At 44.9% G+C, this 23,591-nt stretch overlaps 3 protein-coding genes across 4 annotated transcripts; 2 read left to right on the top strand and 1 right to left on the bottom strand.

Moving 5' to 3' along the window:
* Nucleotides 1-1,315: 1,315 nt before the first annotated feature.
* Nucleotides 1,316-14,936, top strand: col28a1a (collagen, type XXVIII, alpha 1a). The gene is made up of 36 exons (XM_062486979.1): nucleotides 1,316-1,435; nucleotides 2,031-2,128; nucleotides 2,227-2,372; nucleotides 2,544-3,109; nucleotides 3,285-3,305; nucleotides 3,447-3,506; nucleotides 4,227-4,280; nucleotides 4,378-4,422; nucleotides 4,560-4,586; nucleotides 5,129-5,173; nucleotides 5,262-5,306; nucleotides 6,250-6,303; nucleotides 6,397-6,465; nucleotides 6,573-6,641; nucleotides 6,825-6,893; nucleotides 7,006-7,074; nucleotides 7,181-7,249; nucleotides 7,536-7,604; nucleotides 7,781-7,849; nucleotides 8,033-8,104; nucleotides 8,261-8,329; nucleotides 9,194-9,265; nucleotides 9,961-10,029; nucleotides 10,307-10,375; nucleotides 10,487-10,555; nucleotides 10,771-10,839; nucleotides 10,983-11,051; nucleotides 11,174-11,242; nucleotides 11,476-11,544; nucleotides 11,640-11,720; nucleotides 11,913-11,948; nucleotides 12,070-12,106; nucleotides 12,338-12,892; nucleotides 13,031-13,209; nucleotides 13,299-13,575; nucleotides 13,852-14,936. Exons 3-36 carry the CDS (start codon nucleotides 2,252-2,254, stop codon nucleotides 14,022-14,024), a joined length of 3,555 nt encoding a protein of 1,184 aa, XP_062342963.1. The 5' UTR covers nucleotides 1,316-1,435; nucleotides 2,031-2,128; nucleotides 2,227-2,251; the 3' UTR covers nucleotides 14,025-14,936.
* On the bottom strand, nucleotides 14,886-20,380 carry c1galt1a (core 1 synthase, glycoprotein-N-acetylgalactosamine 3-beta-galactosyltransferase 1a). Of its 2 annotated transcripts, XM_062486981.1 has the most exons (5): nucleotides 20,229-20,380; nucleotides 16,652-16,719; nucleotides 16,366-16,550; nucleotides 15,441-16,102; nucleotides 14,886-15,229 (listed from the first exon to the last, which is right to left on the bottom strand). In XM_062486981.1, the coding sequence occupies exons 3-5, from the start codon at nucleotides 16,526-16,528 to the stop codon at nucleotides 15,056-15,058; spliced, it is 999 nt and encodes a 332-aa protein (XP_062342965.1). In that variant the 5' UTR covers nucleotides 16,529-16,550; nucleotides 16,652-16,719; nucleotides 20,229-20,380; the 3' UTR covers nucleotides 14,886-15,055. The 2 variants fall into 2 exon arrangements, with proteins under 2 accessions (XP_062342965.1, XP_062342964.1); XM_062486980.1 differs by lacking the exons at nucleotides 16,652-16,719; nucleotides 20,229-20,380 and having other exon boundaries at nucleotides 16,366-16,639.
* Nucleotides 18,494-23,238, top strand: sdhaf3 (succinate dehydrogenase complex assembly factor 3). Its single transcript, XM_062486982.1, has 2 exons — nucleotides 18,494-18,846; nucleotides 22,803-23,238. Exons 1-2 carry the CDS (start codon nucleotides 18,670-18,672, stop codon nucleotides 23,001-23,003), a joined length of 378 nt encoding a protein of 125 aa, XP_062342966.1. The 5' UTR covers nucleotides 18,494-18,669; the 3' UTR covers nucleotides 23,004-23,238.
* The last annotated feature ends 353 nt before the right edge of the window (nucleotides 23,239-23,591 follow it).

Genomic DNA, 23,591 nt, shown 5'->3' on the forward strand with positions numbered 1-23,591 from the left:
CTTTCACAACATGTTGTATGGTGTTTGCGCTAGCTCACACAGCCCTGATTCTACTGTTAGTATTTTAAATACACTTAGTTTGTTCTTAACATCGGTTGTTTTATTACATCTTTTTTCTTACATGCCAGTGACTTTCTCCGAGAATTTCTGCCTGAGAAAGTCTGCCTTTCCACCTTTCCAGATGCATTTGATTAACGGCGGGAATTGGGAAGAAGACCTTCTCTGGCCTGCCCCAGTGAGTTATGGGAAAGGACGTTTTCACAATACCGCTTACCTCAGGGTCCAAACATACCTGTGTATGTGACTCAATTGTCTTAAGTCCGTCGTTTATTTCTTTACTTATATTGATCTCCGTTATAAGTTGCTCTTGCTGAGGTCCACAGGTAATCCCAACAGATAGGGATCTCTCCTCTCTCTGTGCTTCAGTCCGTCCTCAGCAGCCTCTGACCTGCTTGTACTCATGTTCCGTTCCTGTCTGATGTTTTCACTACATTAGTCATTTTTAGTGCCTTCTTGCCCCCATCTGATTTTTGTTTCCTGTCAGTAGGACCGGTATTTGACTCAGAAGATCATGGTAAGAAGTTGATCATTTTCATATTTTTGTACTTGTATCATATGTGTTGACCCCCATGGTGAAAAAGTGCTCACCACACATTCTACAAAGAATTCAGGGATCATAAAAAATAGTACAGGTTTGCAGGAATCGGGGTGGAGCAGGGGTGACGGAGGATCTCATCCTTCTGGATCCAATTACATCCCACGTTCACGAATATATACAGTAAAATACAGTGACAAGAGTGAAATGATAATAATAATACAATAGCAAAAAATAGTCTTTGGCTACTACAAAGCCAGCATTAGAATTTGCAACTAAATAGTATGCTTATTGCCATGATAATAATAATAATAACCTCAAAATGAAAACAATTACACAACTTGTGCAACCCATTCATTATTTCTTGTAATGATTTAATGAACTATATTGATTTAAGCTAACTGTGAACTTAAGTTCACAGTTTATGAGCATGCACCATAGTCACCATAGTTCATTGATATTTTCCAAAAATAGCAATGAACTATGAAATGAAATATTAAAACAATTTAAACGATGTGTTCACATATGTTTTTTGTTTAAGCTCTAAAAGCACCATAATATATCGTATACTGATAGGAAGTCGGACCTTTTGATTTATAAAGAGATCGTGTTGACCTGGCTTTCCTGCCGCTTGACAGCGTTGTCCTATCCCAAAGCGGTGCTGAAGTGCGCTTCATGAATATTCAGGAGAGCGAGAGCAGCGCCCCGGTTCAGGTTTGAATTGAACGTTGTCGAGCAGCGTTTTCACATTGCATAGTAGGAATATACCGGGCGAAAAGAGCTTCTGGATTTTATTATTCAAGCAAAAGGAGTTTATAAATATAGACGCGTTCAATTAAGGTACAGTTTTAATTTATTCCTGTTTCCTTTGATTGTCTTGTCAGGTTTTAAAGATAAAATATTCAGCCTTTCAAGTTTAAGAAAAGTATTGAGCATTTGCAATCTCTTTCGCGTTGACCGTATTGTGTGACATATCCATATGCTTTATATTTATTCTTCTTTAAATCTGTTAAAATGACAAACAATCTTGCAAGCTCACTTAAAAATGGAACAGGTATGGTAAGGATGTGTATGCTTTATAGAAACCCTGCATATAATGTTTTTTTGTGTATTGCAGCAATATAAAGAAAGTAGCCTACTTGTACTGCTCATTAACATTTGAACATGTTACACATTTACAATGATCACATTCCCAAAAGCAGATACTTTAAAATATATATATATAAGGGATCCCTTACATATAAAAAGTATCTATAGTAACATTTTAGCCAACTATTCTGTGACCGGGATCATTGCTGAATATAAGAAGAAATGTAAATGTCTCAGGAAGTTAAACCATCAACACTTTACAATTTACAGCAGTAAAAAAAAAAAAATGAAAGTAGAGAAATCAGTGTCATTATAAAGCATTTGTTGTGGTGCTGTCTCCCCCTAGTGTACATAGGAGTCACATCAGACTGTTGTGGATGGTGAAGGGTACACACTGCAATACTAAACTTAATGATTTCAGAGGTTCAATTTATACTTTAACAGGTGGGTAAATACTGTTCTGACGCATTGTACTCTACTTTACTGTTCTGTACTCGAATGTGCTCTGCTGTGGTTGACTCTACTTGTGTGTTTGCCTCCAGGCTAAGTTGGACCAGAGCAGGCAGCATGAGGAGAGCAGTGCAGCTGTTCCTCCTGTTGGTGGTGCTGTCCCACACGGCCAGGGGTCAGGGTAGGAGACGCAAGGGAGAGAGGGACGACAACCAGATCATCATCAATGAAGGGAAAAGTATGATTTTGTTTCAATCACTTTTTATCAGAGAATCGTTTTTTTTTTAACAGATGTTGATGTGAATAGCGACACCCATCCAGTAACTACAGAAGCCTATGTAGGCCCCTCCACTATATTAAGAGTCAAAAGCTTACAACTCGGTTTATTTCTTTTGGTTTCCCTGCTAAGCTCTGATTTGCCCTGTGGAGATCATGTTCATCGTGGACAGCTCAGAGAAGGCCAAGGCGCTGCTGTTTGAGAAGCAGAAGGAGTTTGTCCTGAGGTTCAGCACCCGTCTGATGCAGCTGCAGGCGTCGGGCTGGCGTCTGAGGGTGCGCCTGGCCGCCTTGCAGTACAGCAGCTCCATCTCCCTGGAGCACAACTTCCGCGACTGGCAGGACGTGGACGTGTTCCAGAGCCGGGTCGCTGCCATGGCCTACATCGGTCACGGCACCTACTCGGCCTACGCCATCAGCAACGCCACGCAGGTGTTCAACCGCGAGACAGCCGCCTCCAGCCTGCGGGTGGCGCTGCTGATGACCGACGGCGTGGATCACCCCCGCAGCCCCAGTGCGGTCAGTGCTGCCGCCCAGGCCAAGAACTACAACATCCGGGTGTTTGCTATCGGGCTGTCCAGTCTGTCCAGGGACCGTCTTACCAGCTCCCGGCTGCGCTCCATAGCCAGCGCCCCTCCACAGCAATACGTCTTGAGCCTCACCGATGACCAGCTGGAGGATAAACTCTTCAGAGAACTGGTGAGGGAATATGTGTTTGAGTGTGTGTGTGTGTGTGTCTGTTTTGTGGTTTGGAGTTGTGCACGTGTCAACCATAACCTTTCATCACAGACTCTCAATTGACACCTTGATCGCATCTTAACTAAGCTTTACTTTTTGTTTACTTTGCCACTTTCTTTTTGGGCTTTCTTTACAGAGCGCAATTGTCAACACTGGGGTAAGTACTGTCAATGGAACATAACCTTAAAAGAGAATGATACACTGGATACACCAGAAAGCAATCCAAATCTTACCACAGACACAGATCAAATTGTTCAACTTAATGGTGCCTGTGCATTTCCCCATCTCTTCTTTTCAGTGCCCCCTGCCCAAATCCTGTTTGTGTGATAAAGGAGAGAGAGGTCCTCCTGGGAGCTCAGTGAGTAACCTAAGCTACCTCCTTCCTGCCCCCCTCCTCTACTCCAGTCCAGACAATGAGTATTCATAGATGTCAGTTAGACACAGTAATCTAACTGGCATCTGCCTTCCAGTTGAGTTAACCTTCAGGTGAATACACCGATCCAACCTAGTCATGTTCCCCAGTGATATGCGTGTCTGAAAGCTACAGTAAGACAGTGGTTTACTCTCAGAGGGGGCCAGTAATCCTCACTACTTGGTGTTATTCCTGGCATCATAGCAGCTGGACAACCAGCGCAGTCCCAGCCATGCTGCCCTGCTGCTCACCCCATCCATCCCCTGAATGAAGCAGGTGCATATGGCCTTTGTCCAGGGAAGGGGAGTGGGGCACATGAAAGAGCAGGAAGTGTTTCCCACACTGCAAGTGTAGCAGGCACGCGGGGCTGTGTTTTCACTAGCAGCGCTTTTGAAGAGCCCCTGTCTGGACGGGTGGGGGTGGGTGTGGGGGTGGGTGGGAAGGTCAAGGACAGGAGATTAAGGCAAACACATAGGGAGGGGGAACTGTGGGCTGGCTGCACTGAGCGAGAGGTGTTTAAAGCCTGGAGGTCACGAATGGGGTCACAAAAGGGTCACACACTGGAATTATCATGCTCACCTAAGGCTACATGTGATGGGAACAGGCCCCAAGAGAGGCCCAAATTAATCACGTTCGAACCGATCTCTGCATTCTGCTTTAATCCAGGGGAAAATAGGGGAACCAGGATCTGATGGGGCTCCAGGGCCTAAAGGATCTCGTGTAAGTATTTGCTGTCTAAACGACCATTTACAGTGAATGGTGATCCATGGGGACAGTGTTTTTTCACTGGGTTTTTGTCTGGTGTCTGTCCATTTAGGGGGAACCAGGGATCAACGGACGCCCAGGAATGGAAGGTCTTGAGGTACTGAGCCATGTTACATTAGTGAAACAAATTAAAATATACAAATGTTTCATAATAGTTATTTAATAAAGTATTGGTAAAATACTGCGTAGTGAGCTGTGAGGTTATTGTTATTATTTGTTTTTCTCTTGCATTAGGGTCGTTCTGGCACTAGAGGGGAGAAGGTAAGTAATATTATGATTTATTTTGTTGCATCAAGATGTCAGTAACGTGATTTCAGTCAGATAGATACAGTGGATACTGCCACTTATATTGTATCTTATATTTTATTGTATAGTTCATTTGAATTCTAATTCCACTTAGTATTGCTAGTTATGTACCCTTAGTATAGTTAGTCCTCATATTTACATTTTAGATTCCTATATGTTTAATGTTTGCACCTTCCTGCCAAAGCAAATTCCTTGTCTGTGCAAACTTTCATGGCGAATAAAACCCATTCTGATTCTGATTCTGGATAGAAAGACATGTAGATTGCTGTAAAAATAAACAGCAAAGCAACCCACTCATGCTGATCGTCACACTTCCTGAAGTATCAATGCAACAGTCGAACACTGCCACCACTTGCCACAGTGTCAACACCACTGTCGTGACACCAAACAAAACGTTCAGACGCAGCAGATAAGGCCGGCTGAACCAAGCCCGGCGGTTGGTTGCACGCTAGGATTGAGTCCTCTCTCTCTCTCTATTTGCTTGTCCTGTCTGCCAGGGGGAGCGAGGCGAGTGCGGCGCCCCAGGGATGAAGGGAGATCAAGTAGGTTTTATGATGGTGTTGCACTGGTCTGGCCCAGGACCGAGAGCTGGCTGTGGACTGATGGTGTTGTCATGGCTTCTCCCTTCAGGGTCCAGATGGTCCACCAGGCCCACGAGGACTCAGAGGAGAGCAGGTGACCCACCGTGGTGACCTTTACGTTGTCTTTGTCATAAACTCGCTTATGTTGGTTGATTTCCTTAGACGACGGCCCCACGTCAGCCCTCTGTATGATCAGTTTGTGTTTTTCTCCTAGTGACATTGTGTGAGGTCCATTCAAGAAGAGAAACAGTAAACTTCTGGACAATAGTGAAGAACTAATTACTGGTCATGTGAACAGACACCAAAATCAATCAAAACTGTCCAGAACAATGTTTTTCAGCCAAAAATATTTAAACTGCACAGTACCATGTTTTTTAAAGGTCACGCACAGGATGTTGATTCAACAGTAGTGGTCCCATGTGGTCAGATTGTAGCATTTTCTGATTGGAGGGGGGGTACCTATACAATGATCAGCCATACCTGTGAATGAGTGAATGGTGAAATTGAATGATTCCTGTACCATCCCTCCATCCACGACATAACAAACAGCAAAGCACGCAGACACACACAGAGTTTGGCCACTTCTCCTGCTCTGCACTAATGGAATGTGAGTCAGGGATTAGATCTTATCCCACTGCCCATGAAGCCTATCTAAAGCAGGGAATTCAAGCTTGCACTGTATTGTTTTAATCACTGAGCAGACTTAGTCCCAAAGGATTAGTGTTTCAGCACTTGTTATCCATTCCCGCTTTCCTCTCTTGAAACGATTTGCCCCTCGGAGGGCTGGTGTGACGATAGCAGCCGTGGTGAGATGTGGATGTGGGTGGAGATACCCCAGCTGGATCCCAGGTTCCCATGAGGAGCACCTGGGAACTCTGGATGACTGTCACAGAGATACCACTGCCTGGATCTCCTCCCAGATTCCCTCACTCACTCCGCCGAACCGAAATACACGATAAGCCTTGCAATGTTAGTCCCGGAGTGGAATTTGGAACCACTATTAAGTGAAGGTGAACCTGCCTTCTGCCGTCTTTTAGGGCCCAAATGGAAGTGCAGGAGACCAGGGACCTGAGGGACCGACCGGGCCCAAAGTAAGGTGTTTGATTTGGTTGTCGATTCGAAAAAGTATGAGACAAACATATTGTTCGAAATAAATAAAAAATTGAAATGTTGCAATTCTACAGGGTGACCGTGGACCCAGTGGAACAAGTGGACCTCCTGGTGATACTGGTATTGGGTTTCCTGGACCAAAGGTGAAGATTCAAAGATTCTATTTCATTAATTCATTCATTTCATCTGTTCCAGGTGAGCCACCAGCACAAACATTTATTTATAATAGTAATTAATTGTGATACCGCAGGGGGATAAGGGGAACCAAGGAAGACCAGGACTGACTGGACCAGTAGGCATGGGTGAACCAGGCTTACCGGTCAGTATACTCTGCACCAGAGAGCATCATGTACCACAGCAGTGCCAAACTCTTGCATGCATGTGTCAGATTATCCACATGGTGGCACTGTGTTTCAAAGAATAGCATTGAGGAGACTGACAGTTGAAAATAGATTTTCCATACAGTATGGTACCTCAAGTGTGTTGTTTGTTGGTGTACTAGGGACCACCTGGGCCCTCTGGTCTGCAAGGGAGCCAGGGCTTTCCTGGAGAGGGTCTCCCAGGCCCGAAGGTCAGTCATCTGTCACCATCCGGTGAACTCTCAGAGCAGGGAAGTGAAGGTCATAAGTGTACATAAGGGTAAGCATGTAACTCTCATAACCTACCTGCTTACTTTGTTCCAGGGTGACCGAGGTTACGAGGGGCCCAAGGGCAGCCGTGGACCCCCAGGATTAGGGATAAAGGGTGACCAGGTATGGTGGGGGTTTAACCCCCTGAAAGCACAAGCTATTTGGCACTACGTGTTTAAGTTACTAGCACTAAAGATGCCCATGAAAACCCTTTCCCTCTGACCTCCAGGGGAACACAGGCACCCCTGGACTGGCTGGCCTGATGGGATTTCCAGGAGCAGGTATCCAGGGAGAAAAGGTCAGGGTGATGTGAGAGTGTTGCATTCTACCAGAATAGAATGGAATAGAAAGACTTGTCCACACAGGTGGAATTGTTCATTTGGCTGTTCTGGCATGTTACATACATAACAAAACATATACACATCACTGGACTATATAAAAAAACAGATTCAATATGATTGTGCTCTCTGTCTCTCTCTGTCTCTCTCTGTCTCTCTCTGTCTCTCTCTCTCCCTCTCTCTCCCTCTCTCTCTCTCTCTCTCTCTCACTCTCTCTCTCAATAAATGACCTGTGTTTCTCTACAGGGAGACCAAGGGCCAGTGGGGCCTTCTGGACCCAGAGGGCCCCCGGGGCTAGGGATTGTTGGACCTAAGGTGGGTGTTGCCTACCATCCCTCAACATTTTCCCCTAGGAACGAGAAAGTTTCACTCTACTCTACTTTACTTTACTCTACTCTACTCTGCTGACCCCACTACCTACTGTAAAACGATGGATTCATGGTGGAGCTCCACTGGACTGATCAGATGTGGATCTCTGTGTTTCTCTCTAGGGTGAGCAGGGCTTCCCAGGGGTTCACGGGTCTCAGGGAGAGAGGGGTGTCGGGGAACCAGGGCCTAAGGTGAGGAAGGACTCAGCTGGCCATTCCGCATGAACTAACTCTCCTAGATAAAGGATCTTCACCAATATGCTGCAAATGTGCTACAAGACATGTATATACTGTTTGGAGTGAATGGCCTGGAGAAGAAGCTGGAGGTTCAGTGGAGAGGACACTGCGTGATCTGTCTTCTGTGATCCACTCCAGGGGGATCCAGGACCTGATGGAGCTTCTGGGTTCCCTGGGATCCCAGGGGAGGATGGAGCTGTCGGGCCCAAGGTGAGATATCAGAAGTACCACAGGTCACAGGTCACTGGGTGTCACTCATTTCCACATATTCATGTATGACTGATACATGTATTCATGGAGATTGTGCATGGTGATGTTTTTGCCCTCATCTGCTGCTGTGTCCGGCTCTGTGGCATATGAAACCAGGGGGAGATGGGATTGCCTGGCCACCGCGGCACTGAGGGTACGCCTGGGAAAGGAATTCCTGGAGATAAGGTAGGATGGTCACTTACTGTTTCCCAGAAGTCAAACTGAGTCACAAACTACGCCTTCCATACGTCAACAGAGCTGTACATTTCTGTTGAACTCCTTTCATCCACAAGCATCCGGTAATAGTATCAGTCACAAGCAAATATTGCACAGTTTGGATTGGCGTCTGCTGGCGTAAAGTGTGGTTGGCAGCTGTGAGTCCATTGTAGGTTCACATTGGGTTGACTCATGTTACCTTGGTTGACTCATTGTCAATACACGTTATTCAAAAAGTAAATATATGTAAACTTTATTACAGGCTCAAGGCCCACATGGTAAAAAAAACATTACATACAAACAATTCATTACATAGAAACATAGAAGGAAAGAAGGGATAAAAAAAGCACTCATGCCAGTGTTCCCAGATCTTAGAGGTGTACTTGACAGAGCTACGGCCAGGGTCTGTCATCAGATCAATTATAGAATTTGTAGAGCGGTCCAGCCGACTCATAAACTTAAAAGTAAGGTTCCTCAGCAAGGCCATGAAGGTGGTTAGACACATATTACAGAATAGCTCACTGGCTCTAGTACTCGTGGGTTTCTTCAGGAGTATCCTAAGATAGTCATTAGAGGCTACTTCCAATTTACGCCAGCTCTCCTCCTTCTATCCACTACTCAGCATTCTTAGCGAGACTCTGTATTGAAACATCATAGAATCGAATGCAATGCCAGTACAGCTAACAAAATGTATTTGACATTAAATCACTATTCTTTGTTCTTTTGGTTCATGTTCTGTTGGTTACAACCCTGACCCAGGAAATCGAAGTTGTATGTATTGTAATGTTAATAGTCAATCCTATTTGACTGTCAGTGGTCTGGGTCTTTCCACAGGGTGACAGGGGTGACCGGGGGCTAAGGGGGCTCTCAGGATCTCCAGGGCCAGTGGGACCAGCAGGAGCCAAGGTAGGTAACCCCTGGTTTACTCATGAGCAGGTCTGGTGTTTGAGTAGATTAAATGTGAACTTTGAGGTGAAGGTCAAAGTTGTGTGTCAAAAGGCAGCAAGGGCCTTCTGGCAACCTTTTATGGTTTAGGAATGTTGGGGTTTATGGTACAACATCATCTTTGATGAGTGGGTTTAAAGAATTACCTTTTGAATGGGAAAGTGGTGATGAACTCAGCTTTCAGTCATAAAAAAGGTTTTCCAGGAAATGCAGTGTGAATCCTATTTCTTAAGTCAAGAGTACTACGATACTTAGGAATGATTTGCTGGACCTGATGTTAGCTTCCTCCAGGAACACAATGACTCTTACTGAGGGACTTGTTGCTCTTGTTGGTTAGCTGTAACTGACTTAACCTCTTGTACTCGCTGTGAATTATATTATATTATTGTTGCTTGCTTTTTCTACAGGTACACTTTTGAGGTTCATGTTGTTTAATTTGTAACTTGTTTAACTACATGCTCTTATGACCTATGCACTTTTGTAAAGCTCTCTCTAGGAAGTCGCTTTGGATAAAAGCGTCTGCTAAATGAATGAATGTTAATGTAAGAATGGTTTAGGAGGCTTTCAACCAATACAATAAAAGATGCGTGGTTACACCTAGATAGTACCATATGGTGTCCATCCTCAGTGAGGTAAAAGACTTGTTGTGTGTTTAGGGGGAGCCGGGCAGCCTGGGAATGATGGGCCTACCTGGTCCCCCTGGACGAGGCCTGCCTGGATCAAAGGTACCCCCCTGCCCCAACACACACACACACACACACAGAGTGAGTGTGTGTGTCAAGCCGGAAGGGAGACTACAACCACATTAAACAGTTAATGTTTTGGCACATACGTATATCGAACGGTACACACAAATAGATGCACACTAATTTGTATACATGCACACACATGCACTTATAGAAAGACAGGATAGCCTTTCTCTTTAACAAGATCAGATCCGGACCACAGTATGTTGTGGTGAAATGAACAGAGAGTATTTTGTGCTTGTGTGCATGTTGGCAGGGAGACCCAGGGCCAGGGGGTATATCTGGGCCTGTTGGGGAGCCAGGCATGGGTATCACAGGGCCTAAGGTAACACTGACACACACAACACCTGTTCTCCTAGTAAAATACACTGTACGAGTTTTCTAGAGTAAGTTTGGTTGTCTCTGTGTGTGTGTCTCTGGGGTTGTGCATCCTCAGGGTGACAGAGGGAATCCTGGGCCTGTTGGACCTCCAGGGATGAAGGGAGATGGTTATCCAGGACCCCAGGTAAGACGGATGGAGAGGCTGATTAATACACAACCGCTTTGGAGATGATTGTGTCTAGAATCCAATGAGGGATAGAATGAATAGTCAACACACAGGTCTTTCATTGGGCTTCATTCCTTTGCCCTGTAAATCATGATTTGTTTCGGGAGGTAGGTAGAACCTCAGATCATTTTGATCTGAAACACACTCTGACACAAATGTTTCCTGAAACACAGGGACTACCAGGGTTGCCAGGACAACCCGGGGAAATGGGACCAGAGGGGAAAGGACTTCCTGGCCCTAAGGTAAGAGTTCAAAATGAAAATCAGTATTGCATTAAGTTTTATCTACTATCTAGCAAATCTTTTAGTGTAAACACACAAAGAGACAGACTTACTGTATACCATCCAGTGACATGTTAATTGAGATGATTGGCCGTGTGTTTTAGGGTGACAGAGGTTCTCCTGGAGTCAGTGGGCCATCAGGACCACCAGGGATCGGCCTCTTCGGACTTAAGGTCAGAACTGCAACCACACATTTCTTCCCTAACTCACTCTCAATTGGCTCAGGGGAATATACTTACCATAGAAATAAACATGTCAACTTGAAGTAGACATAAAGATGTGTGTGTGTTTTCAGGGCTCAATGGGACAGCCTGGTGCACCTGGTCTGTCTGGTATCCCCGGTGAGGGAATCCAAGGGCCAAAGGTACTGTAGGGCCATCCCATTGGTGGTAATGGCTGTCAGTCCAGATTCAAGTCATGTAATCATGTAATTTAATAAGCTGTTGCTGGGACATTTTTCGAACAGCCGCTTGAACGATGATTGAGTGCTGTGTGCATTTAGCTTGAAACAACAATTCAAGTAGCAAATGAATTACCCTGCACCGCTGTTCATCATCGCTGACATCCACGTCTTTTCTTTGTCTCTGTGATGTGTAGGGAGAGCCGGGCTTCCAGGGGCCAATGGGTCCCCGAGGGCCTCCAGGGGATGGCCTAGCAGGAGAGAAGGTAAAGACAACACAGCATGTCTGTCCATGACATACAACCACATGGGCTCTCCTCATTTGTCTGAAAAGTGGATGTTGATGTTTTGAATCTGTTAGGGAGATAGGGGTGTCACAGGTGACCGTGGAAGGAAAGGAGACAGAGGCAACCTCGGAGAACCAGGATCAGGAGGACCAATGGTAGCCTGGCCACAACACTCTGTGTCTGTCTTACTTCTTCAGCTCAATATGAGTGTGTTTGTGTCCTGCAGCTATTGTGTAAGAGTAAATATGCACATAGTAAATACCTAGGAGGTTTTATGATACCTATAAAATAGTATTAGGAAAGGGTGATTGTTGTCAGAGACATAATCTGTGTTTGAATACTTTCAGGGGAGACCTGGTGAAAAGGGAGAAGCTGGACTGACCGTAAGTGAATCACAAGAGCACACAGTACATCCTGCTGGATGCTGGTCTAAACAGTGAGACTATTTGAGTCAGAGTCTCTCTAAAGACTATGCAATGAATGTACTCTTCTTTGCATCTACAGAGAGATCAAGTTATCAAAATCATCAGGGAGATATGTGGTAAGTTAAACCGTACATGTGCTGAATAATTTTAGTCCACCAAGTTTGAGGAAGTTTAATCCGACCCACCGAGCAAAGTCGAATAAAAGTGACATTTCTTCATCCTTGAGTAACAAAGTCTAGTGTGATCCCATGGGCAACCAGGGCGCTCCTTAAGTTCAAACCTGTCTGCTGACTGGCTGCTACCAACGCATATGGAATGAGCTTCTCCTCTCATGTCTCTGTGTGAAGGCTGTGGACTGAAGTGTCGGGAGAGCCCCCTGGAGCTGGTGTTTGTGATCGACAGCTCCGAGAGCGTGGGCCCCGAGAACTTTGAGGTGGTGAAGGACTTTGTCAACGCGCTGATCGACCGCATGTCGGTGAGCCGCGAGGCCAGCCGCATCGGCGTGGTGCTGTACAGCCACGTGGACGTGGTGGTGGTCAGCCTGACGCAGCTGTCCAGCCAGGGCGACGTCAAGGCCGCCGTCAGGAAGATGGCCTACCTGGGCGAGGGCACCTTCACCGGCAGCGCCATCCAGCGGGCCAACCAGCTGTTCCAGGCCGCGCGGCCCGGCGTCAGGAAGGTGGCCTTGGTTCTCACGGACGGGCAGGCGGACCGCCGTGACGCGGTGCAGCCCGAGGACGCGGCCGCGGAGGCCCATGCCGCCGGCATTGAGATGTTCGTGATAGGCGTGGTGAATAAGAGCGATCCCCAGTACGCAGAGTTCCAGGCTGAGATGAACGCCATCGCCTCCGATCCAGATGAGGAGCATGTTTACCTGATCGATGACTTCATGACACTCCCCAGTAAGCAGCCTCTCCTGCTTCTCTCTGTTCACCCACATTGTTTCCGAGCGTTTACTTGAATGGGAATTGTTCTTTCCACAATCGATTTGGTGAATTGTCCCGAAGAACAGTTTAATGACCTAATTTCCTTCTGCACAGCTCTAGAAAGCAAGCTACTGAGCCGGATCTGTGAACATGACGACGGCACCCTTTTCATCCCCAACTCCTTCCCTCCGCCTGCTCCTGTCGTCACCCTTGCACCTGTCTCCCCGCCTGAGGTCTACAGGGAGACCCCAGACTGGGGGGCATCACCCGGCTTCGATGAGAAGAACAGACGAGTGAGATGATGTCAATACGTTCTGTCAACACGTCCCCCTTGGTGACGCGTTCACAGGCCGTAACACTAACACTGCCGTTTTCCCTGCAGTACGACACCGAAGCAGAGACGGTGACGTTGCCGTATTCTCAACCTGCCGAGCCAGAGGACTTTAATGAGAACACAATCGCTACCAGCTTTGTGGAGGAGCCCTTCTATAAGCTCCCTGACCTCGGGACTTCCTCATCTGAGGGCCGGGGACAGCAGTCTCATGTCATCTCAGTAGTGGGCCCCCAGACCCCCAATAACTGGCTTTACATCCCAGAGGCCACAAAGCCCACCACCACTCAGCCACCTCTACCTGCCCTGCCAGACATTTTTGTAGCAGGTAAGGACCACCATATTTGTGGCCCATATAATGGAATTAGGACCAGGTAAGATTTGTACCGAGTAAACCCGAGTATTTCAGAAAGTACAGCATAGATTAGAATAGCTAGCACTGTAATAATACACTTCACTTCAACAGCTTAGTACCTATCAAGTTCAATAAGTCTTTTTATCTTAATGTGTTCCTCCATCCTTCATTCAGATTAATGTCAAAGTTCAGTTTGCATAGTTATGGTATGGTGAAACATCTTTAACCACCACTCTTTGTGTTTTTCAGATGTTGGCTGTAGGCTGTCCTTGGACCCGGGGCCATGTCGACAGTATGTGGTGAAGTGGTACTACGATCCAGAGGCAAATGCCTGCGCCCAGTTCTGGTATGGAGGTTGCCAAGGCAACGCAAATAAATTTGAGACTGAGGCAAATTGCAAGAACGCCTGTGTCTACACGTAACAGACACTGTGCTGAGATAAGGGAGGTGTGCAAAACCAACACATCAGCCCAACATCGTCAGAGCAGATCGTCAGGATGTACTGACTGGACATGCGTTTGACACACGCTCCGGCGGGTGACAGGAAATCTCCAGTAACAAACCCATGCTGTGGCCCGGGAGAACATCAGCAGCAAAGGCCCTGTGCACTGTCTTTGTTATGTAGTCTGTGGACCAACTCCCCAAGTAAAATGTCTGTACTGTGTCTGTTTATATGTTGCAGTGTTTATACTTCAACTTGGGATATATATAAAAAATATATAAATTTGAACTATCATAGTCTATTTGGTAATATTTTCCTGGTGCCTTAAAAGACACATTAAATATTGATATTGTCAGCAATATTTACAGTAAATTCAAAGCAAATATATATACTTCTGCCACCTAATCCTTTGTAAACATCTGCAACTGATCTTATCTATGGCTAAGTCATCTTTTGTCAATTTCTATTACAAACAAAACCTGCAAATGCTGCTTTGATGGGATGTATTTGTTCTCTTGTTTACATTTGTGATTATGACATGGTCTTTTGTAATATGCACAAAAAACTAAGTAACTGATAAATGACTGAACTTCTGTGCGTTCTCAACTACCATTTCTCTAGATTGTAACTAATACCCTAGTAGGTTAGCCAACTGAATGTAAGTATATAAGCATTTTTCTAGAACTTCAAAGAGTTCTGCAGGAAACATACAGTACATCTACATGTATTCCAAAATATTAACTTCTGACACTATGTTGTAGAAAACAGACACTTGACTGTAAAAAATATAAAATACTGTTTAACCTTGTACAACAGAAGGAAAAGTAAAACCAGACATGTTGCATTTCATACCACAATTAACTTTTATTAAATAATACAATGTACAAAAATAGACTTGACTTAACCAATCATTCATAACAGATGTGACAACAATAAATAGGTCAAGTTCAACTATGAGACACAGGAGGTCTGGGCATATAGCAAATATTTTTTGCAATGTAACCATTATAGCTAGTGGATACTGGTTACATCAGAAACAAGGCTCGATTGAGTAGTTTCATTAGGATTATATCTGTACTTGTACCCATAGGGACGCAGGTGGTAGGTAAAGTATTCCAGGGTGTACATCTCTAATGGGTAAATGTAGTGAAATGACACCACAAAGTCTGAGCAGCAATCAGGGCCCTGGAAGCAGAAAGAAATGCCTGGTTTCAGTACATTTATGTGTGTATGGCTATATTGTTAACTTGATATATTGTCAGTATAGAATGAGATGGGCGGTGGTCACAGGATACATGAAAGTTGACACAAAATTACATTTCGAAATGTTTATCGTCTTTACAGCAAAATAGTGAAAATACATCTCGTAGGGTATATATTATAGTAATCTTCTTACTTCTCTTGGAGTGTAGTATTCATAGAGGAGATGCATGGGTCGTTTTCTGGGTGGTTGTCTGATCAGGTAGTAGTCTGGTGGGTACGGGTGAAACGTATGTCTTCCTCTCTCATCTCTGGAGTCCCCAGGTTCCACCTTCATGATCTCCATGCATTTGCCCAAAGCCGTGTCCTCAATGGAGGAGCTGTGAGAACATTTTCCTGTCTGGAAGCCATCTATAAACCGCCGGAGAGCCTCCTTGCTAAGGACATAGCCCGCACCCCCACTCATGTACCCTTGGTGGATGAATGGGGCGAACCTTCGGCCAAGGTACACTGGCTCTTCTGGGTTGTATTTTGACAGGGTGTGGCGTAGATTCTCCACGACAACATAGGTGTCGTCGTCCGCTTTCAGGAACCAGTCTGCGTCATCGAAGTGGTGCTGATGGATGTACTGGAAGGCTCTGATGGTTTTCCAGTACAGCTGGTCCCTTCCCTCGCTCACATTCAGGCCAACTGTGGGGAAGTCTGTCTCCACCGAGCTCATGTACAGAATTTTGTTACAGCGATTTGCCCATGTAGCACGGATGTGCTTGGTCCTGGACTCTAAATTCTTGGGTCCTGTCATGATCCAGCACAGCAGACGTGTCGTCTGGGAGAGATTGACTGCCACACTCCGATCCTCTAATGAAAAGTATAGGAGAAAATGTGGTCAAATGGCCAGTAATAAAAGGAACATAATCAAGCCTATATCTAAACTGTCACCAACCTGTATCAATATTGCCGAGTTCACAGTGACAATAAAGTTAAAAGTACCGGATTCTTGGAATACTAGTATGACCAGGTGAAGTTTCAACATCTGATCATCTTGACATAAGACATGCCCCTAACAGACTACAGTCTTTTTTGAGAAGGCACCAGTCAAAGGTTCCCGTGACCTCACATACCTGAATGAATATGACGAAGGACATGGCTCCTGTCTCCCACATCGCCAGACGGCCCCCCCAAAGTGAACAAAGACCGCGCGGACCAAGAGTTTGAAAAAGAGAGCAATCTGAACGACAGGATCCCAATCAACACTCCAGACGCAAAGAAGAGTGGTGACTTCATGCCCTCCTTTGAATACTTGACACTGTTATTGACAATATGAATATCAGCCACAGTATGTAAAGAATAAAGACCAAAAATACTAATACAAAACATAGTATGTTCCCTTGAGAAAAATAATCTTACCTGTTCACTCAAATGTGTTTAAAAAAACGTTTTGCCTTGTGGCTGCCCTGGTGAGTGTCGTGGAAAATCTGAAGACAGTGTTCTGGAATAGTCAAGATGCCGGATTAATACAAATGATTTATTCTGTACCATACATTACATTTACATTTAGTCATTTAGCAGACGCTCTTATCCAGAGCGACTTACAGTAAGTACAGGGACATTCTCCCCTGAAGCAAGTAGGGTGAAGTGCCTTGCCCAAGGACACAACGTCATTTGGCACAGCTGGGAATCGAACTGGCAACCTTCAGATTACTAGCCCGACTCCCTCACCGCTCAGCCACCTGACTCCCCACATTACTTAACAGAGCACTCTGTGATCGATCCACTGGAGGACACGTAACGCAAACGCGTCGTTCATCCGAGTTATACTGACTCCAAAACGCAGTCTTATATAGACAACATCACAGGGGGTATTCTAGAAAATAGGTTATGGGACATAACCAGTTATGTAGCCTATCCTGCTTTCTGGAATGCCCACATGGTTATATTATAAACAACTGTACATACAAAAAATTAACACATTGTTCTCCATAATGGACTGTATATAACAAAAGGTCTCAACAGCAAAAGGTCAAACAGCTGCTTCATTAGCACCTTACTGTAAGTCTCCAACTGACCCTTTCAAGAACTTCCTCCTGAGGTCCCCAGTGTATCAAGAATCTTATATAGAAGTCCATATAAGATGCCCCACCCATCCAAGGATCAACAAGCATTCCCTTTCAGCCTGCACCTGTTGCCAGGGGCGGATCTAGAGATTTTCCATTTGGGGTGGCAATGTGGTGGCAGAAGGGAGTTGTGGGGTGGCTTCCTGGAGGCGAATCAAAACCCAAAGTAGGGGGGTACGCTACTCCCTACGTTAAATGATTAGGCTATAGTATTGTAGTTTAAATTAAAAACTAATATTAATATTTATTGAAATGTTCTGTAATGTACAAATAATATTTTTCCATGGGAAGATTGGGGTGGCAAGTATTTTTTATTGGGGTGGCAATAAAAAATTTGATCCCTCAGATCCGCCACTGCCTGTTGCTCCGACTCCCTTCATGACACAGCAGGTGTCCTTAACAATAGACATAAAAACCATTGTAAGTCAAATCACTCTTGAAACCCACAGAAATTCTATTAAGTGAGACATCACCATGCAGAGTAAGGTGTGATGAGTGAGAGAGCACTCTGCTGGAGGTGAGTTGTATAGCAAGAACAGTGTTTCCCAACCTTTTTTCAGTTATGGCACCCCTACAAAAGTTTGTAAATTGTGTGGCACCCCCACCCCACCCCACCCTCTATGTAAAAAGCAGTGAGTGGCTTTCACATGTGGGTTTTGTACTCTGACTCTGCTAATGAAGCCCGAGCCCCAAGGCATAAGCGAACTAAGCGGCTGCTTAGGGCCCCCGTGGCCATCAGCAGGCCCCCAAGAGCACATGAAATTACAGTTTAATTCAAAAAATATATATATTATGTTAATGTAATTATACAAATTCGGAGGGGCCCCCAAATCAATTCTGCTTAAGGCCCCATAAAGGCTGGGCCAGCCCTGAGCAAGGGGAGTTTCTATAGCCTAGTAGTGCATTGTGTGCAGCAAGCTTGGAAAAAAAAAGGATAGGGCCTATGAATTAGGGGCATGTGCCCCAGCAGAGTTGTCTAACAACGCCTCTGTTGTGAAGTAGGCCCATACATTTTTATCTATGGGACCGCCGCTGGAGGGCAGTATAAAAATACTTAAAGGTTTAAACCACGTCCAAGGCGAACGATCAAGAAGACCATTTCCTGGGTAAACAAGAGCACACGTTTTACGTAACTGTCATTGTAGCTTTGTGCTAGAATAATGCACGCAGACATGTACTGTTAAATGCAGTGTTCAATTATGATTTTCCAAATCTTGCCTCGTAAGATTTGAAAGGTGTCGAACGTTACGTCTTACAAGTTTAATTTCGCTACCTTCAGTAGTTGTCATAAACTAGTTAGACTACTGTAGAATGGCAAATCCTGCCCACGTATCTCGAGTCCGTACTTTATACAAGAGGATTCTACTCTTGCATCGATTTATGCCAATAGACCTAAGAGCACTTGGAGACCAATATGTAAAAGACGAATTTAGAAGGCATAAAACGGCATCTCCCGACGAAGTCAAATACTTCATGCGAGAATGGGAGGTAAGAGAAATAAGTCGTTAAATCATTAGTTGACAAGTACCATTAACTCTATAGGTTCTCATGCTTGACTTCCTGTGCTGTTCAGGCAAAACTTTTGACTTAATGCTGATGTATCTTACTGTCAAGCATGTTTTTAAATGTTTGGAGGATTTAGTTGCTGTTTCAATTCAACGCCACGCGATGGCAGATTTGGCTTTTTATATACCAAGCCTACAGTAGCAGTACCAGGACCTTTCAGATTATCCGCTTCCTATATCCACAGTAAACCATTACATTATTAAACATTGCATACATAAGTATGAATCGATCTATACATTTCAGATATCTTTGTAAAAAATCTTTTTTAGCAAATGGACAAGGCCAGGTGAACCTGAGTTTCGTATAGTTGTTCTGTTGGAGCAAGAAATTGAATATTAAGTTATATTGTCTCTACCATCAGCAGCTGTAGCCTACACAGTTTAAGCATATCCAAGCCTCCTTCATGCCGATCCTCTGGGAGAATGTCAAAGTCTTACAGTGCGTTCACACTGCAGCGGAGCGGGCGGCGCGTGGCGTCGGCTTCCAATTCATTTTCAATGAAACCAGTTTATCATGACCTTTGGTCATGATAAACATTTCTAGGTTTCACAATTTCAAGATGGAGGAGAAACTTTTCGTATGTGTCTGCACATCCAGTTCTGTTCAGAACAAAGTTACTAATGTGACGAGCCTGAATTTAAAGATTACATTAAACTAATAATGCATGGTGCATGGTTGCCGATGTCGTCATTGTTCCTAGTGTGTTTTTATAGCCTACTTTTAAATTCAGTCTCGTCACATTACGTGACTGTTCTGTGCCATTGCTAGCCCAGCCTACAAACGACTGGTTGAGTGACCGGTGGCGTAACATGTATTCTACTGTAATCTTGCACTAGTAAAATCTTGCACTTACATAAATGTTGTGTAAAAGTGGTATTTTGATCGATATTGTGAGTACATGAACCCAAATCTGCACGCTTGGCCATGACTACAACAGTGACCTTAGAGAACTACAACTCTGTATTAACTTGTCTAACACGCCCCCGAGCGTGGTGTACTGTGGGAAGGCAAGCTATGCAGAGCGTTAAAAAACGCTGCAGTGTGAACGCACTGTTGGTCTATTTTATGTGGTTTCATCAATTAGGAAAGTGAACTTCCCATTAAGTTGCCTGTGTGCACTGGCAAATGAACACCATGAAACAGTGCAACTCTTGAAATGGCATTCTTCAGTCACAAGTTCTGAAACTTTGATGAAATAGCCTAGCTTCATTAAGACTGACAATGGCGTTGTTCTGGCATCCAATAATGCAGGTTTATCTGATCTGAAAACTGCAGCCCATTGTAGATTTAAAAAATGCTGTTACCTCAAGATGACTTCATACAGGGGACTGTAATTATAGATCCACAGCCCTGTAAACGTGTCAACTATTTGCTACATTTGAGTAATAGTGATCAATGTCTTCCTATGGTAAGACATTGATCCAGGCAAGGTGCTGAAGGGAAAAGAGGAACAGACACTCTCCCAACCTGATTATGGATTCCAGGCCATGGAAAATTACCCACCTGCTGGTAATTACTCTAATTAAGTGGATAGTGATTACAACTGGATTCCAGTACCTTGCATTTGTCTGTGCCTGCAGCTGCTGTGACAGCAGGGTACAAGAACCCACCCTGTGAGGAGAATCTGCTCTCTTTTTACCTCTGTCTCCATCACACCTCTTAACCACTTCAAAACTTTCCCATCAGTCGAAGTAGTCAGCTTACGTCTCAGATCATGTTTGAACACCAAACCTGTGTCATTAACAGGCTTTCTGGGAGGGTGTACAGTCCACATAAAAAGATAACCTGGCAAAGAGTGTGCACCGTTGAGAAGAGGGATCAAAGACGAGATGTTCGCCATGCTTTTAACAATGTAGCATAAGCAAGGCTTGTGAGGGAGGCAAATGGATTGGACTAAAACCAAGGAGCATCTCGCTCCCTCTTCCTGTTCTCTCTCCACACTTCCTCCGTTCATTGAGGACTAGGTGAATCACCACTCCATCTTGGGTTCCAGCTGCATGTGGAGGGTATGGAGGGGCGGCAGAGGCAGGAGCAGACGAGGGCCGAGACTCCCAATTTGATTACAAGCACTGACTGTTCAGTCTAATCCAGTTACTCCAGAGGGCCCCTGGGACTTCTCTGATCCTAATAAATCGGCTGCATCGAGACAGACAAGCTCTCCCCCGAGAGAGCTAGAGGGAGGTGGAGAAGGAGAGATGCAGAGAGAAAGGGGATCAGTTGAAGCAGTTGCCGAGAGGGGGGGGGGGGCAGGGGGCTAGACTGTTACCAAGAGGGGTAAAACTGTTGAGGGGGGAGGTGTGGAAAAGCAAGGGGTTATTAGCTGATGGGCAGAAGTTGGGCCTTGCTGTGTCGAGTCAGTGGGAGGTCTTGACATGGAGCACCATGTTTGCATTCCCCTTCTAATCCAGTGTGATTGCAGCCTTGCTGCCGGATCAGGGGAGTACTTTAACCAAATTGCTTTAGAAGGATTCCGGGGCTGTGAGTGGGTTAGTGAGGGGCTGTATGACAGAAATCTGAACACGACTTGTTGGAGCGGGTGAGACGGCAGGGCAGCTGAACCCCTTCAGAGGGTTGGATGACATTTCATTTTGTTTCTGGGGGGAAAAAGTGAAAGTAAATCTGTAAGACATTGGTGTTTTGTTGCTTAGTTTTTTTGCCGAGCAAACTCCGGAGAGATTTTACTAGTCGTTCAGCTCAAGACAACTATTGTCTCCAAGAAAATATTATCCCTTGGCAAATGCTCCAAATAATTACATTATGGACAAGAGAAACCCTTTCAGACAAATGGGTTGCTATTTCTTGCGTTGAACCGGTTCCAACTATACAAAGAGGTTTTTCCTAAATGGAAGGACATGGTGCTTTAAAATACTTGTTCTAACCTGGTATCTTTTTATGAATGAATATGAGTGGCATATTTATGATGTTTTTGGCTATGTTCCTGTCTTGATTTATGAGTGGCTTCGAAGCATCTGACAGATCTTGTACTATATGGCGAATGTTAAGTGAGTCATTACATTGTGGTATAGTGATGAAACCAGCTTCAACAAGTTTGGTATTACAAAATAAAGCATTGCACTAGACACTGTGAAATAATTGAAGCTTTCAAACTGTCTGCTGGTGCAATTAATAGATGGTAGTGAGCAGGCCTACAACAAGCTTTAATCATTTGTGGGTCATTCTTAGTGGTTATAGCTTTTACATTTACATTTAGTCATTTAGCAGACGCTCTTATCCAGAGCGACTTACAGTAAGTACAGGGACATTCCCCCCGAAGCAAGTAGGGTGAAGTGCCTTGCCCAAGGACACAACGTCATTTGGCACGGCTGGGAATCGAACCAGCAACCTTCAGATTACTAGCCCGACTCCCTCACCACTCAGCCATCTGACTCCCTACTCCCTTTTAAGTCCACTTTTTGAAAAAAAACATTTGAGACTAAACTTCATGCCCATCCACATGATTACCTGTCACAGTCATCTGAAATCTTTGCAACAGCGGCTCCACTGCACATTCATTTCTGGTCAAGTGTAGGGCAGGACCTCCATTACTCCAAGACTGACCTCAAATCATCCTCTGGTGATCCTTGTTGTCTCCAGGCAGTATCCCATAATAGCCAGTGCATCCCCTGAAATGGGAATCTGAAATACAGTGGCAGACTTTTACTCCATTGCAACTGGCTCTATTTGAATAGAGACATGGTGTGTTTTTGGCAAAGGAAGTATGACAAGGGAGTAGGCTCAGCATTTGTCTCCATTCTTGCCATTGTATCAGCATCAACGCAACGAATCCTCCTACAGAGGACTTTGCTTCTGTTGTTCACTCACAATGGCATGTTTGTGAGTTCATGATGTGCTATTGATGTGGTCTCCTGTTTCTACAGAACTACAAGGACACTGTGCAGACCCAGGTGCTGGAGACTGCAGGTGGCTGGGTGAAGAAGATGGAGTTTGGAGCAGAGCTGACGGAGGAGAAACTCAAGCTCTTCCAGGACGACCAGGTGGGCCAGCTGTACGAGCTCATGCGAGAGTCCACCAAACCCAACAGACAGTTTGACATCCAAGAGGATGGCCCTCAGAAATGATGTGGCAGCCAAACTACATCCACATCTGGGAAGAGGGTAGGAAGGAGGAAGGGAGAAAGACTGGATGCCTTCCATTGAAGAACAGTAAGCTGAGGCATTGGAGGCATTTAAGAGATTCTGATTTTATTGAAGTGTTGTGAAAAAAATACCACAGAATGTGTATCTGTTTATTTCATTTGTCATTTTGTAACCGTGGCAATAAAACAAGTTCCTGTATGATTGAGGGGAGCCGAAAGACTTGCTCGGCTGACTGTCTTTACTGGAAAACTTAGATGCACGAGTTTAATTTTGTGCTTCTCCTGACAGACACGAGACGTCAGTTAAGATGTTTTTTGAAGAAAGATGCGAGGAACACTCACATCAATAACGCCTCCTTCAGCCTTATTGATGATGTGCCGCTACCAGAGCATAACCCCTTATCTTCCAAGTGGAAATTGTAAAAGTACCCCCCCCACACACACACACACACACACACACAAACACACAATCACCAAGCTAGACATGATAATCATTGTAATGTGCTCTCTATTCCACATTGCAAAGCAATTCATATGGGTCTGCACTCTTCAATGATTACAGAATAAGCAA

This window comes from Osmerus eperlanus, chromosome 20 (genome assembly GCF_963692335.1).
Source record: "Osmerus eperlanus chromosome 20, fOsmEpe2.1, whole genome shotgun sequence".
Classification (NCBI taxonomy): domain Eukaryota; kingdom Metazoa; phylum Chordata; class Actinopteri; order Osmeriformes; family Osmeridae; genus Osmerus; species Osmerus eperlanus.